Here is a 15,636-nt window from a genome sequence, read left to right as displayed (position 1 = left end):
ACTTCAATTCTTATATATGGCGATTGTTCATGGATAAAACTTTCTCCGTTTTAATTTGTTTGTCTTACTTTCTTTTTAATTCATTAGAAAAAGGACGTTTTCTGTTTGGCAATCCTCTAATTTTAACTTTCAATATGACATGTTTAAGACAAAAAAAAATTAAAACGTATTTTTGATACATTCTATATATCTTTAATTTAAAACTATAAAATAAAAAAAAATCTTAAATTTCATATCAAATTATAATGGGACAAGGGTTTGAAAAATACTCCATCTTTGGTCGGATTTGTTGTTGCGATACTAAACTTTCATAAGGACCAATTACTTTCCTAGACTATTTAATACCGTATTTTAAACATATATATTTGTCCACGTGGATATAAAAAATAATGCAAAATTATAAATAGTAATGTGTCCACGTGGGCACATATATACCTTTAAAATACACTATTAAATAGTTCAGGGGGTAAAAAATACGGTATTAAATAATTAGGGAGTTAATAGGTCCTTATGAAAGTTTAGTATTACAACAACAAATCCAATCAAAGTTAAGGTATTTTTCAGACTCTTACCCCAATTATAATCAAACAAATACTTTGAAACGAACAAATATATAATTTTTAGGCTGTGCGAACATGTTAGGAATTCAGAAAAGCCAAAAAAACACTTAAAAGTAACTATTTACTTGCCTCCTCAATTCTTGAGTTAATCAATCAGATTGAGTGATGGATTTGATTTGAAAATATTGCACTTTACAAATACTAGTACTCCCTCCGTCCCTATTTAGTTGTCCATATTTTCTTTTTTGGTTGTCCCTATTTAGTTGTCCATTTTGACAAATCAAGAAAAGACAATAAATTTTTTCCTATTATACCCTTATTTGTACTTCTTGAAAATTATAAAAGTGTATGTTGTTTCCCTCCAATTTATTTCACTTGAATTCAAAGAAGTGGTTGTAATTTTGAAGTGACAAGTTGTCATAAGGGTAAAATTGTAACTTCACTGTGCTAATCATTGTTGCCTTAATCTGTGTGTCATTTCTAAAGTGGACAACTAAAAAGGGACGGAGGGAGTATTAAATTTATTTTTATAAGATTTGATTGATAACAACACTATTATCTGACCAAAAAAAACACTGTATTGAACATCAAAATGGTCATATTTATGTTTTGGTATTCTTAGACCTCCCCTTTAATGCAATAGCGAGCAATTTTACATCTACCATANTAATTTTGTTTTAATTTTTTTTAAGTATAAAAACCTTAAATTAATCAACTTTTTACCATGTTAATAGCTTAAAGGGTATTTCAGACATTTTGATAAAAAAAAGTGTTTACCAACACTTATTTGCCAAACACATCAACAACTTTTTTTTTAACTGCAGCACTTTTATTCAAATACATAACTACTTATTTTAAAAATAAGTTCCAGCACTTTAAAAAGTTACTTTTTTTAAGTCAATCCAAACGGACTCTTAGACCTCCCCTTTAATGCAATAGCCAGCAATTTTACATCTACCATATTATAGTACTAAATAAAATCATTCTGCAGGTGGATTTAGAAAAGCAAACATGGCTCTTAGTGAAGGATTTTGCCTTGGGAATTCTTCTTCTACTAAAAACAATAATGTTGTGCAACCAAAATTCTACAAGATAATATTGTTCCAAGACGAAAGCATCCGTCTGGTATGTACAATTAATTTCTCTCCTTTTTTTCTTCTTCTTTTGATTTCTGTTTCTTAATTCCACCATGTGTGTTTCTATTGAAACCAAATTAGATATATAGTGGTGTGTATAGTTAAAACATAATGAAGATTGATGATAAATTTAGGCTTATAGTTTTGTATGAGTTGTAGGAATTAAGGGGCTATTTTAGGTGTAAATTTTAATGAAAGAGTCAAGTATATGGTTACATTAAGGGGGGAAAAGCTTCACTAACAGTATAAATGATCAAGTTTATGAATAATTACATTGTTGATGAATGGAATCCCATTATTTCATTTTCGAACATATGTTGCATAGATCTACTGAAATAGGACAATGAGTTTGTATCTGTGTTTCTACTTGTACTTTATGTTGCTCGCTCGGACTCTTTAAAAATGTTGATGAGTGCTTGTCAGATGCTCCAAAAGTTGTGCATTTTGAAGAATCTGAGAAACATAGGTTCTAGTTGGCTTGTGGGCATACCTTTTATTTTAGTAGTTAGTTATGGAAAAAAAACAGAGAATGTATTTTGCAGGCTTTTCTTAGGATTAATTGGTACTATATGTATATTACTGTCTTTGATTCTGAGATTTATGAAACTGAATCAAGATTTCATTTGCACACATGCAGAGGATTCCGAAAGGCTTTGTCAAAAGATGTTGCAACAACATTTTAAACCCTGTGTATCTTGAGGTTCCCAGTGGACAAGTATGGGAGGTTGAAGTGCAACATTCTCAAGGTCAAATTTGGCTTACCAAAGGATGGCAGGATTTCTGTGACTATTATTCGATAAGCTGTGGTCACTTTTTGATGTTCGGATACAATGCTCGTTCACATTTTAATGTCACTATATTTGATTTGAGTGCAGCAGAAATTGAATATCCATATAGTTTACGCACTTTCCATTGCCATGAAACACACCATGCACCAGAAACTGACCTGTCCGAGTCGAATTATTCTGTTGATATCCTAGAAGATATTCCAAGAAACCACAAATTGAAAGAAAAAGTTCCTGATATGATTGATCATTCTGTTGAAAACCTAGGCGATGGACAGTTCAGCAAAAGGAAAAGGCACGAAGATGATGTAGCTTCACCTTCTTTCACAAGAGAGGGCCAAAGTGAGGTTCTTTTTGGCTATGACCTGAATGAAAATCAAACTTGGATAATTTAGTACTATGAGTTTTAAGTTCTGTGCACCGATATTGTAAAACACAAGAGAGGGCCAAAGTGAGGTTCTTTTTGGCTATGACCTGAATGAAAATCAAACTTGGATAATTTAGTACTATGAGTTTTAAAGTTCTGTGCACCGATATTGTAAAACTAATTACACAATCAAGTCACTTATTAGGTCGTAAATCTTTATGGGTAAGTACTACTAGTAATAAGTAGCTTCGTAGAAATGGTGAAAAGAAACTTACATTGTTGTTGTATATAACTTAAATTCATCTAGTGTTAATATAATAATTTTATTGAAGACTGCAGGATTCACAAGCAAGAATCCAAGAGTGTTTACGATCAGAACAAGACGGTAATGGATAAAGAGAGCACTACAGCATATCAACAAGCAAAAACTTTTAAATCTAAGAATCCGTTCATTATAGTTTTTATGCAACCATCATATGTCGCTGCTCCATTCAATCTGGTAAGCTACAAGCTGTAATCTTTATGGACTTTGCAGTGCTCTGATATTTTTTTATTCCATTGCACTATCGTCAAAATCAATTTACTTAGTCATCTCCTTTGGCAGTCCATAGCGTCGAAGTTTGCTAGGAAGTATTTCCTTGAGAACGATGGCAATCTAGTGCTTCGTGTTCCAGGAAGTGGATCTTGGTCTGTCAAATGCACTATCGGAACAGCAAATGCTAAAGTTGGTTCTGGTTGGAAGGCATTCGTGTTAGAAAATAAGTTAAAAGTTGGAGATGTTTGTGTATTTGAAGTGCTCAAGGGACAGCTCTTTGTAGATGTCATAATATTTCGTGCAGCTGGGAGCACACTTATGCACGATATTGATATTGTTGATGTTGATAATCACTTGGCTGCCGTGAAAATGTTGAAGATATAAGCTCATAGGGGTATACATAATATCATCATGCATCTCTGTTTTGAAGTTGTGACTTTACTACTTTAATGTATAAAAAATGTGACTTTATTGTATAGTATATAAACTTCATGCTATTTTGATGATTAGAGCAATTCTTATGGATTGACTGGTAGAAGCACACAAAAGGTTAGAACTAAGGCTTGAAAGCGTATTACCTCACAGTTTAATATATTGGAATGTTTCGTGTTAGAGGAGGTTGTCTGTCATCTTTAGTTACTTTGCATTACCTCAATGCTTATTGCCTACAAATATGAACAGATTTAGGTTGAAATTTGTCACCAACTCTGATTCTCTGCTAAAGTTGTGTGAAGTTCAAATTTTCGTAAGCTCACGAAGGCAGATGTGATTTCTTTTGGTTATTTTTCAACATTACAATTGTTAATCATACTTTCCCATGTAGTTAGTTATTTGGCTGTCATACAGATGCATCAAGTATATCTTTTTGGGTACTAATAACTTGATGCTAATGCAACCTGTAATAACTTAGACGTATAATATACACACATGCATAGCACATGTCCAGAACTAGTATCGATATATAGAAAGGGCATAGACCTGCCACATCTCTCACATCAGATACCACATTTTTTGGTACTTTCTCTTTCCGCAGATATTATATACAATTGTACTTTGATATACTCCCATGAATATTTAAGACCTGATATGACTGTACATCACAATTTCTTCTGCTTCATCTAAAAACAACACAAGTTAAGGTAAAAGATTGATTCAATTGTAGACAAAGCACTAGATAATACTGCGACCTACAAACATATCCACTTGGTGAGTTCATCTCAAACTCAAAAACTGCCACTGGATTATATCCATGGCTTCCTCAAGAAAGTTCGGAATTCACTTCCGCTTTTCGCTTGAAGCAGCTCACAACCATGTCGCTAAAAGGGAAAATCGTCTAAGGCTTGATTGCTCCGTCATCCTCCGTCCACTCCATTTCCACCTTTAAGTAGTGGTGTTGGTGTTTCTCGTTGCAATCATTCTAGCAAATCCCTTTCTTGAACCATAGGTAAGAGATATGACAAAAGATGGCCCCTAGAGCAAAATAAAAGGGAAGGAGCATTGTTGTTTGCGAGGTCTTGATCATTTATATGGACCCATTTTTCTATCCATTTTTGGAAATTTGGTACCTATAAACCATTCCTAAAAAGCGATCGGCTCATGTTGGGCATGATGAATCACTTGTTGCCAACCTTTTGCCAATTGCCAACAACACAGAAGTACCCCTGCTTTGTGTATATATTGAAATTTTGAAACAAGTCTGTGAAAATGCTAAGAAATAAAATACCCGACAATTGGCTAAGCAAATAAGTCAACTTCAATGTGGACTTGTTGTGCGAAGAGTGCGTTATGACCCATGGTTGCTTGCATGGTGGGAGCGTCTCCTTCGTTGTGGGTAAACGAGAAACTCGACTCTACAAACCAGAGAAAAGGCTGCACAGTAGTAGTAATAGCGTTAAGACCAAAGCTTTTATAGTGCTAGCAGGAATACAAGTGAATTATTCCCTCAAAATTGAATGACTGATATGAAAAAAATGCTACCGGGGGTGTTATGTGATAGGAGGGTGCCTACCAAGTTGAAACATAAGTTCTATAAGACAATCAATGTTTCTGCTAAATTCCAACACATTGACAAGATGAGCATCACAAATATGTGGATGCTAAGATTAATGTGCAGTCAGCCACACAATCAAATAAGACTGAAGTGATAACATTCAGTCAATGTTTGGCAGCAGAAAATCATCTTTGGGAACATGCTTGGATGATCTAAGACCACTCTTTAGACATACACCACTCGGACCACTCACGATCTTGACACAACATGTCATAAAATAAGATGTAAAAAAAAATTCAGAATGAAGGTCCTACCTAGCTAGATTTTCAAAAAATTTCTAGTGAAACCCCTTTTTTCCCATTGCCTTTTCTTGGTTGAATTTCTTACTAGAGCAAATCTTAGCAGTCATGGTAGATATCTCCCTACTTTCATTCCCATAATCCTCTAGCCTTTAACCATCAATTTTGTTTCAGCCAAATTCACCATCACCAAATCCATTTTCCCATTGACAAACTTAAAACCAAAAACAAAATCAGAATATGCCCTGTTGATTCTGTTACAGTTGGCAGATCATGGATGCAGTATTGATAGCCAATGAAAGTGTAGATTCCAGAGAGAGAGACAAGAAACCAGGGATCCTATGTAAACTGGATATCCAGAAGGCATATGATCATTTGAATTGGAACTTTTTGATGAATCTGTTACAACGGATGGGATTTGGAACAAAATGGCTAAAATGGATTAGACAGTGCATAAGCTCAGTGAAATTCTCTATTCTGATCAATAGAAGCCCATGTGGCTTCTTCTCGTCATACAGAGGTCTGAGACAAGGGGACCCCTTATCCCCTTTTCTCTTTATCTTGGCCATGGAAGGACTAAACAACCTATTTCAGACAGCAAAAGTAAAGGGCTGGATCAGAGGTTTCCAAGTGGGAAATAATACAAGAAATAATCTAGAGATTACTCATCTACAATATGCAGATGACACTCTAGTTTTTTGTGATGCAGTAGAGGAGCAGATGCTGATTTTGAGGGTCATCTTCAATATTTTTGAGGCTGTTTCAGGTCTGCACATAAACTGGAGCAAGAGTTTCATCTATCCAGTCAACACAGTGATAAATATTGAAGACCTAGCCAATACACTAGGAGGGAAAGTGGGTGAATTACCAACAACCTACTTGGGAATGCCTTTGGGGTCTAAGAGCAAGTCAAAAGAAATATGGAGTGGAGTAATTGAGAAATGTGAAAGGAAGCTTGCAAACTGGAAGTGTCAATATTTATCGTCAGGTGGCAGACTAACTCTAGTTAACAGTGTCCTGGATGCCGTTCCCTCGTACATGATGTCATTATTCCCTATACCAGCCAAGGTAACCAAGAGGTTGGATGCGATTAGGAGGAACTTCTTATGGCAGGGAAGTGAAGATAAGAGAAAGTACCATTTGGTCAAATGGGAGGAACTGCTGGTAAGTAAGAGAGGGGGTGGACTCAATATCAGAGAGCTGAAAACCCAAAACAAGAGTTTGATGATGAAATGGTTGTGGAAATTTGTCTCACCAGAAGTATCTCTATGGAAGGAAGTAATAATAGAAAAATATGGCATGGAGGATAAATGGATGACAGAGGTGGTCACCAACCCTTACAATTGTAGTGTATGGAGGTCTATCAGGAACCTAAGGCAGCTGGTCAAAGAGAGAACAAGTTGCAATGTGGGCAATGGAGAAAAAGTAGCTTTTTGGAATGACATTTGGTGTGGACAGGAAGCACTCAAACATGCCTTCCCTGTACTACATAGTCTGAGCCAAGGACAAGAAGCAACAGTGGCAGAGTTATGGACAGGACAAGGGTGGAACCTGGTTCTAAGAAGGGGACTAAATGATTGGGAGATGACAACCATAGCAAGATTTCATGATACAATGCAAATGGCTACCAATCTGACAGGAGAGGAAGATAGACTAGTATGGAAGGGGGAGAGAGGGGGAGAGTTCACTGTAAAATCAGCATACAGAGAACTCAGGTCTATGGAGGAGTAGCATGCAGGATGGCCCTGGAGGATGATCTGGAGAATAGAAATTCCCTACAAGGTGAATTATTTCACATGGCTCTTGGCAAAGCAGACAGTCTTGACACATGAGAACTTAAACAAGAGGAAACCCAATCTACGCTCTAGTTGCTATCTATGTGAAGAACAGGTGGAGACAGTCAACCATCTCTTTTTACACTGCAAATGGACTGATCAATTGTGGCAGATGTTTATCCAAAAGAGGAAGATTAAGTGGACAAAGCCTGGGAGTATTATAGAAGTCCTACAATGTTGGAAATGCAGGAAAAAATGAGAAGAGATGGAGGATTGTCCCAGCTTGCATTTGGTGGACAATTTGGAAGGAAAGGAATCAAAGATGCTTTGAAGGAAAACAGAACAATATCCAGAAGATAAAGNAAGGTAAAAGATTGATTCAATTGTAGACAAAGCACTAGATAATACTGCGACCTACAAACATATCCACTTGGTGAGTTCATCTCAAACTCAAAAACTGCCACTGGATTATATCCATGGCTTCCTCAAGAAAGTTCGGAATTCACTTCCGCTTTTCGCTTGAAGCAGCTCACCACCATGTCGCTAAAAGGGAAAATCGTCTAAGGCTTGATTGCTCCGTCATCCTCCGTCCACTCCATTTCCACCTTTAAGTAGTGGTGTTGGTGTTTCTCGTTGCAATCATTCTAGCAAATCCCTTTCTTGAACCATAGGTAAGAGATATGACAAAAGATGGCCCCTAGAGCAAAATAAAAGGGAAGGAGCATTGTTGTTTGCGAGGTCTTGATCATTTATATGGACCCATTTTTCTATCCATTTTTGGAAATTTGGTACCTATAAACCATTCCTAAAAAGCGATCGGCTCATGTTGGGCATGATGAATCACTTGTTGCCAACCTTTTGCCAATTGCCAACAACACAGAAGTACCCCTGCTTTGTGTATATATTGAAATTTTGAAACAAGTCTGTGAAAATGCTAAGAAATAAAATACCCGACAATTGGCTAAGCAAATAAGTCAACTTCAATGTGGACTTGTTGTGCGAAGAGTGCGTTATGACCCATGGTTGCTTGCATGGTGGGAGCGTCTCCTTCGTTGTGGGTAAACGAGAAACTCGACAAGGGGATAACTCGCATAGTTTCTAAAACTAAGAGTGGTTGATTAGCCTATTCCATTGCCACACAAAAGTAGTCTACAAATTACAAAAACCACAAGCGTCAATTACTCTTTTTCTTTTGATATTTAGAATGATCTGTAACCATTTTCTTTCCAAAACAAAATAAGAAAATCAAACCATAATGCAACATTTCCAACCAAAAATTAAGCACAATTATGAACTTACCGCCTTTCCTCTGTTTCTGGGCAGGCTCAAACCTAGGAGACAACCCAATACCCTGCAGTAAGGATCACGGCAAAATTAAGCGATATCACCTAAGGAACACAAAAGAACCAGAGGGTCGTTTCATACCTCAACTAGGATCGTGCCTAGAATACTTATTCTTGGTAGGAGTATCTAGCTCACAATTTTTGTTTATATGAAACAATTACTATAGATGTTTTGTTTGATGTGGAACCAAGCACAAATAAACAGAATTGAAAGGATGATATTGATTAATTAGTAGACAAAGGACAAGTCATACAGAGAATACAGTCTAGTTCCAGGAACAAATATAAAAAGAAGAGAGGATAAACAAAAGGCTCACATTTCAGTCTCGGGCAACTTATCTTTAACTTATTATGAATCACCACTGATTTGACTTCCCCAATTATAAGACCCCTCACAAACTAAACTTCATGGATAATTTAACTTATAACTGGTATGCCTCGAAACACATTCTTCTAGTAGAGTGGATAACCCTCATTTTCAGTAATAAATCTGACACATACAATAATTTTGGGGAAAAATTTAATCTTCCTTTATTGTGCTCATACTATTGAAAAATGGTGGTGGAGAGAGTTATAAAATAATAGCCAAAGGAGCTAGATGGAAAGTTGGAACTGGTGACTGACAAGCTCATCTCCACATCCCAGGACGCTTTTATTGGGACTTGGGAGACATTCTAGATGCATCCCTTATAGCAAACAAGATGGTCGACTCAAGATCAGGAAAGGAGAACTACATGAATTGTGTGAATGGAAATCAAGGTCTTTGGTCATGTTACTCTTTTGGAAGAATGGATTTTGGCTACAAATGGATAAGTCATTGTGTATGGAAAGTAAAATCTTCCATTTAGTTGTACACCATGCGTCCTTTTTTGAAGCCTAAAGGAAACTAGACAAGGGAGTCCTATACCACCATTTACTTAAAAAGGCATTTTACTGATGTAGCAGCACTAAACTGGTGCTGTGAACAGTATCAAAAAAGTTCCCGGACATACACAAAAGGTTCCTATGAATTGTGCAAGTAGGAAACGAAATCTATCAGGGTTTCAGCACTATTTCAAGTGCAAGTTTACAAAAAAAAACATAATCTGTACAGAACACTGAGCATGTTACCTATGTTTTTCTATTTACTACAGTTAGTCAACTTGTAAGCACAAATGAATACATGAATGAACTGAAACTTACCTCAGTATTGAGATGGGGTTGAATTAGATATAGGAGAGCACACTGAGTATAATCGTGACCTCTTCTGTCAATGATGTAACCAGACAACCAAAATACAATTACTCAGGTTTGCATATTATGAACTGCAACGTCACTTGTAACTGTCGTAAGGCCTCTTTTCATCATTTCATTTTGCAATGCAAGAACTTCTTCCAGATTACCAATCTCTTGATATTTTCTTATAAGACATGAAAATACAACCTCATCAGGTTTAACACCCTTCTCAATCATCTCATCAAAAAAACTTCTCGCCTGAGGCACCTGGCCATTTTTTGAAAGCCCACAAATCAAAGCAGTGTAGGCATGAAGGTCAAGCTCCAAACCACTACCGGTCATTCTCCTTCGTAAATCTAAAGCATCTTGAATATTTCCCTGCTTTAGATTTCCATCTATCAAGGATGTATAAACTATTTTATCTGGATGTATACCTTTTCCAAGCATTTCATTGAACATCTTTTCCGCAGCCTCTAGACATTTATTTCTACAGAGGCCATGAATTAGAGCTGTATAAGCCACAACATTAGGCTGCAAACCCATTTTTGGCATAGAATGGAAATGGTCCATTGCTTCCTGGACAAATCCCAGCCGACACAAGCCATCAATTAATGCAGAATACGTCACAACTGTAGGGGAAATACCTCTTTCCTGCATTTCATTTAGCAGAGCCTGTGCTTCTAAAGATTTTCCAGCCTTAAAGTAAGCGTCAGCAAGTATTGTGTATATGACATAGTTTCCCTCTATCCCAAGTCCCTTCATTTTATCAAATAAAACTTTGGCTTCTTTCAAATTCTCGCCAGAGCAAAAACTCCATAAAACTATTCCATAGAGTAATGTGTCTGGTCTGATATTATTTTCTTTCATTTGTTCCAAAATATTCAAAGCATCCACTAGCCTTTTTGATTTGATATACCCATGGATAAGAGCAGTATAGACTTCTAAATTTGGGACAATCCCATCCTTCAACATGACCCTAAAAACTTCTTCAGCTTCCTTGATACTCCCCGCATTACAAAGGCCATCGACCAATGTCGCATAGGTTACGACATTTAACTTAACTCCTACCTCTAGCATCTCTTTAACAAGCTTCAACGCTTCATCAACTTTACTAACTTTAAAATGAGCATCAATCAACGAAGTATAAGCAAATTCATTAGGAGCAAGACCAACCCGCCTCATGTCTACAAAGAACTTGATAGCTCCTTGTAACATTCCTTCTTTGGCGAAAACATCAATAAATATGCTATAGGTAATCACATTGGGCTTCAAGCCACTTCTCTTCATCTCATGCAGATACTCAAATGCTACTGCCATCCTTCCAGATCGACAGAAACAATTGATCAATGTATTGTATGTTACTACATCAGGAAGACATTTAAATTTCTTCATTTCTTTGTAGATAGAAACCATCTCCTCAAGCTCCCCATGCTTACCAATTCCATCAATGAGAGAATTGTATGTAACAATATCTGGATCAATGCCTATATCCTTCATCTGAGCAAATAACCTTTTTGCTGCATTCAAATCCCCATCCTTACATAAATAGTCAATCATTATATTGTAGGTATACACTGTTGGAACAATTCCAGACTCAATCATATCATCAAAGAACTTCAATGATGAGTTCTTATCACCTAACTTAGAGAATCTGTGCAAAAGATAATTGCAAGATCGTGCTTTGGGAAGAACTCTAAAACTTCTCATCCTTAAAAAGCACTCACTAGCCTCCTTAAGCAACCCCAACTCAATTAGTACACTAAATAATGCATCAAACACCCCATACCCTGGCTTACAAGCATTCCTTGTTGACCAAAGAACATCAAGTACATCAGAACAAGGCAATACCTTTTTATCATTACTCAAGGTAACCAGTTCTTTTAGAACATCATATGTATCACTATACATTCTAGAATAGAACAAAATGTGAGCTACAATACAATAACCCTCTGCAGTATGATAAAAATCAGTCTGTGTTTTTGCCCACTTGAAAAACCTCAACACTAACCTTGGGTCTTGTTTCAATGCCAATAGAATTTCGGAGACCCAAATAGGAGCTAAAGCGGTATCAAAAAGTCTTGCAATCCTAATATCATCTTCCCATTTCTCTTCCCGTATGATATTCTTAATGGAATTAGCATTCAAAAAAGTATTACTAGTATTTGTGGAAAATGGGTATCTGAATAAGCAAAGAAAGTTGTTGACAAAGAAGAACAAGTTTTGCGGGAATGGAGTAAATGTAGCAGGTGAGAAATGGCTTACACGGTCAGATTTTCTGAATGTGATACCTAATAGGCCCCGAACAAAAATTAACATGGCGAAGTAGAACAAAATAGCTTCAGTAATTGACTCCATTCATTGCTCTCCGGCACAGCCCTGTATAGCCATGGTAGTGGTGAGTTTTAGGGTTTAAGCAAGGAGATGCCAAAATACACCACTCCAGGCGTTATTGCTAATCTAACATTAATAAGTAGACATTTTAAGCTAATTCATTTGGTTCACATGGAATTATTTATTCAATGCTTAATAATGCAAAAGATTATTACAAATAGTTTATAATACAATTTTTTTTTACATGAATTAATTAAATTAAAATTACACATTTATATCTATATCTATAACTACATAAAGGAGAAACATAGACACGGTAATGTGCCAGGCTCCATTCATATTTATCTTTTTTCTTATTTTTTTGAGATTTTTTTCTTAATTTTTTCATTAAATATTTTCTTAACTAAATAAAAATTCAATCATATTTACTATTCTAATTATATCTAATGAGTTACAAAAAAAACCCGTCATTCTCTACTTAAATAACATGCCTCTTTGTAACATTTTGAAAATTTCTAAGTTAAGACTCGAATCATTCTTCATTTGTTAATAAGATCGTACCGAGTGATTCTTACTTGTTCTTAGGTGTTAAGATCAATTATTTAGTGTGAGAACGATTTTGGATATGAATTAAGATCACTAGAATCCCCTACCACAAAGTTGAGTTGAAAGCTTTCTTACCGATTGAGTTTCAATATGAGATTTTACTTGACTCAACTTCAAACGATCATATTTCTTAGCACATAAAGAATTAGGTGACCCATGACCTATAAAATTAAAGGTCTTTGAGTCCTCTTTCCAACACCGCCAAGTTTGCTTAATTTCGAGTTTGGAGTAAAAGTTATGCTTGTTTTGGTGAAGCCTCTCTTTTAAGGCACTTCAATCGTCTTTAGAGGGGCAGTTTGGTCTTTTCCCATCCTTTCTAAGCCTAGCCACATTTTTCTTCACCCAATTAAGGTTTGAAATAACGTTAAACCATATTTTCACGTTCTTTAACACTTAGAGAAATTAGAGCAAGGTTCCAAGAGGAGAAAAAACTAAGTTTCAAGCGTTCTTCAAAATTCCATTGATTTTCTCCAATAACCTTTGTTCTTTCCAGGTATGTAAGGCTTCTCAAAGTGTTGGACTTGTTCGTCCTCACGCCCTACATCTCAATTTAGTCAAGAATCGTTACATCTAAAAGATCCATTCGTAGTTCTTGATATTGAATTTGATTCTTTAACAATTGAGGTTTTGATTCTGTTGTTTTGTGAATCTTATGGTGTTGTTCATGCTTGGTATCACATGAACCCTATTGATTTGGTAAAGTGATGTTTTCCAAAGGAATTGTATGAAGTCTTGTGTTTGGTTTTGGGTTGAGAATCAAGAAGAGTTTAGGAGAAATTTCCCAACTCTAAACTAATTTGGGGTCTTTTAAGCTTGAAAATTTGTTGAATTGTTGGGGGAAGAGCCTAGGGCGGCGCGCCAAGGCTGGCCTTCAGCAGTTCAGGCCCTAGGGCGGTGTGCCAACAGAGCACCGAGGCCTGGCGCCAGTAGTACGCCAAGGTTTGTTGAGCTCATTCTTTTCTTTGTTTCATCCGCTGCATGTTCCTTTAAGTTGTGTCACGTTTCCTTTCTTTGTAGTAGCTCCTATAATTTCCGTTTACCTTTGAAAATCCATGCATATCCTAATCACATGTTTTAATTTTAAGAGAAAAGTCCAAGAGCTTCTATTGAGTTGATTCGTTCATGTCTATATTTCAGCATGAACCATATTATTTGAGTATTCCTTGAGTTATTGTTGAGAATCTTTTAATCGAACAATTATCTTCAATTGATTTTCTGAGAAAGTAAAGAGGAATTTCAAGGAAAGTTTAAAGAGACATTTTGAGTAAATTTTAAGGGAACTAATACTTTTACATTGAGAATGAGGAACATTTATTTTTAAATGAGTTTATGAGTTCAGAGATACTTCAGAGTATTACCTTTTTTAAGAGGTTATTTTGAGTAATTACCTCAAAATAGAGAGAGTATGTTTGATACATTTGAGCATGAGTATATTATTAGGAGTAGTATTGAGCACCGATATGGGGATGAGTTCAGACAACTCAAAATCCTCATAAATCATGTATGCAAACATGGGTAAAGGGTCATACTTTTTAGATGAATACTTAGTGCCTTCGGACAGAGCTTAGTGGATCCACTTAGTTGAGGTGTTCTATACCCCGGCAAGGTATAAGACATTTCTGGCAGAGTGGGCGAGACGTTGTATCATCACGTAGCTCATAGTTATAGTTGTCGGTTAGAGAATCTTCCAAATAGAGTTAAAAATGTATTTTTATTATATCACTTAATATGTTGAGTTCAGAGATGAGTAAGTATTTTCTTTAAAAAAAGTTTTAATGATTTCACTTCTTTATTTCTTTACATTCAGTTGAGTATATATCTATATTGTAATGCCCCGGAAACTAGTGAGTGAACTAGAGAGTTCTAGAGCCTTGTATGGGAGTTTTGAGTTTCTTATGAGGGTTAAAACACGTAAAATGATTCTCGTACTTAGAATAGGGGTTTTAGGGTTAGGGCGTCAAGGTACGACCCCCCAAGGACCACCCAAGGGGTCCTTGAGGAGGATCCTTAAAACAACCCAAAAGCTATCAAAAACAACTTGGTCCACGGATGGGCACCCACGAGCGGTGGGTGGACCCACGCCCCGTTGGTGGGGGTCATGGGTCGAGGCTTGACCTCCACTGATTTCCCTAGTTCCATTAAGGAACCACGAGCCAACCAATACGGCTCGTCAACCCACCCACGGTCCGTGGGTGGTGGTTCCGTAGGTCCAAACAGTTTTTAAGATTTTAGTTTTAGTTTGGGGACTTAGGGGTTAATTAATAATTAGTTAGGGGTTAAGGGAGGTTGGTTAGTTAGTTATTTAACCACCTATAAATACCTAATATACCCCTAAACTAAATCATTTAACTCATTCATCTAAGACCCCAAATTCTCTCCAAATAATTCTCTCTCTAGAAGTGAAGAAGGAGAAGAAGAAGAAGAGAAGAGAAGAGAAGAGAAGAGAAGAGAAGAGAAGAGAAGACTTTCCTCCATTGATGGAAGATTGATTAGGGCTTTGATTTAAGGTATGTTAGCTTAATCATCTATGGGTTCTTCCATCCATAGAGCCCCCTAGGTTTTCCCCCAATTGTGAAGTCAAAAACCCAATCTAGCTAGGGTTTCCTTCTACATTGTGGGTAGGGTTTAGGTATGATTCCAATCTAGTGGATAATACCTAACTATGATTATATTAGCATTGAATTATGATATTAT

General features: G+C 36.3%; 2 protein-coding genes across 3 annotated transcripts; one reads left to right on the top strand and one right to left on the bottom strand.

The window, feature by feature from the left end:
* The first annotated feature begins 1,571 nt into the window (after nucleotides 1-1,571).
* On the top strand, nucleotides 1,572-3,767 carry LOC125855574 (B3 domain-containing transcription factor VRN1-like). The gene is made up of 4 exons (XM_049535313.1): nucleotides 1,572-1,685; nucleotides 2,334-2,823; nucleotides 3,181-3,347; nucleotides 3,453-3,767. The coding sequence occupies exons 1-4, from the start codon at nucleotides 1,572-1,574 to the stop codon at nucleotides 3,765-3,767; spliced, it is 1,086 nt and encodes a 361-aa protein (XP_049391270.1).
* Nucleotides 3,768-4,712: 945 nt separating this feature from the next.
* Nucleotides 4,713-12,437, bottom strand: LOC125845920 (putative pentatricopeptide repeat-containing protein At2g02150). 2 transcript variants are annotated; one of them, XM_049525409.1, is made up of 3 exons: nucleotides 9,973-12,437; nucleotides 8,747-8,798; nucleotides 4,713-5,252 (listed from the first exon to the last, which is right to left on the bottom strand). In XM_049525409.1, exon 1 carries the CDS (start codon nucleotides 12,358-12,360, stop codon nucleotides 10,075-10,077), a length of 2,286 nt encoding a protein of 761 aa, XP_049381366.1. In that variant the 5' UTR covers nucleotides 12,361-12,437; the 3' UTR covers nucleotides 4,713-5,252; nucleotides 8,747-8,798; nucleotides 9,973-10,074. The 2 variants fall into 2 exon arrangements, with proteins under 2 accessions (XP_049381366.1, XP_049381371.1); XM_049525414.1 differs by having other exon boundaries at nucleotides 4,713-5,233.
* Between the last annotated feature and the right edge of the window lie 3,199 nt (nucleotides 12,438-15,636).

The sequence above is a fragment of the Solanum stenotomum genome, chromosome 1 (genome assembly GCF_019186545.1).
Source record: "Solanum stenotomum isolate F172 chromosome 1, ASM1918654v1, whole genome shotgun sequence".
NCBI lineage: Eukaryota > Viridiplantae > Streptophyta > Magnoliopsida > Solanales > Solanaceae > Solanum > Solanum stenotomum.
Note: the sequence above shows the minus strand (reverse complement) of the source record. Positions and strands in the feature narration are given on the sequence as shown.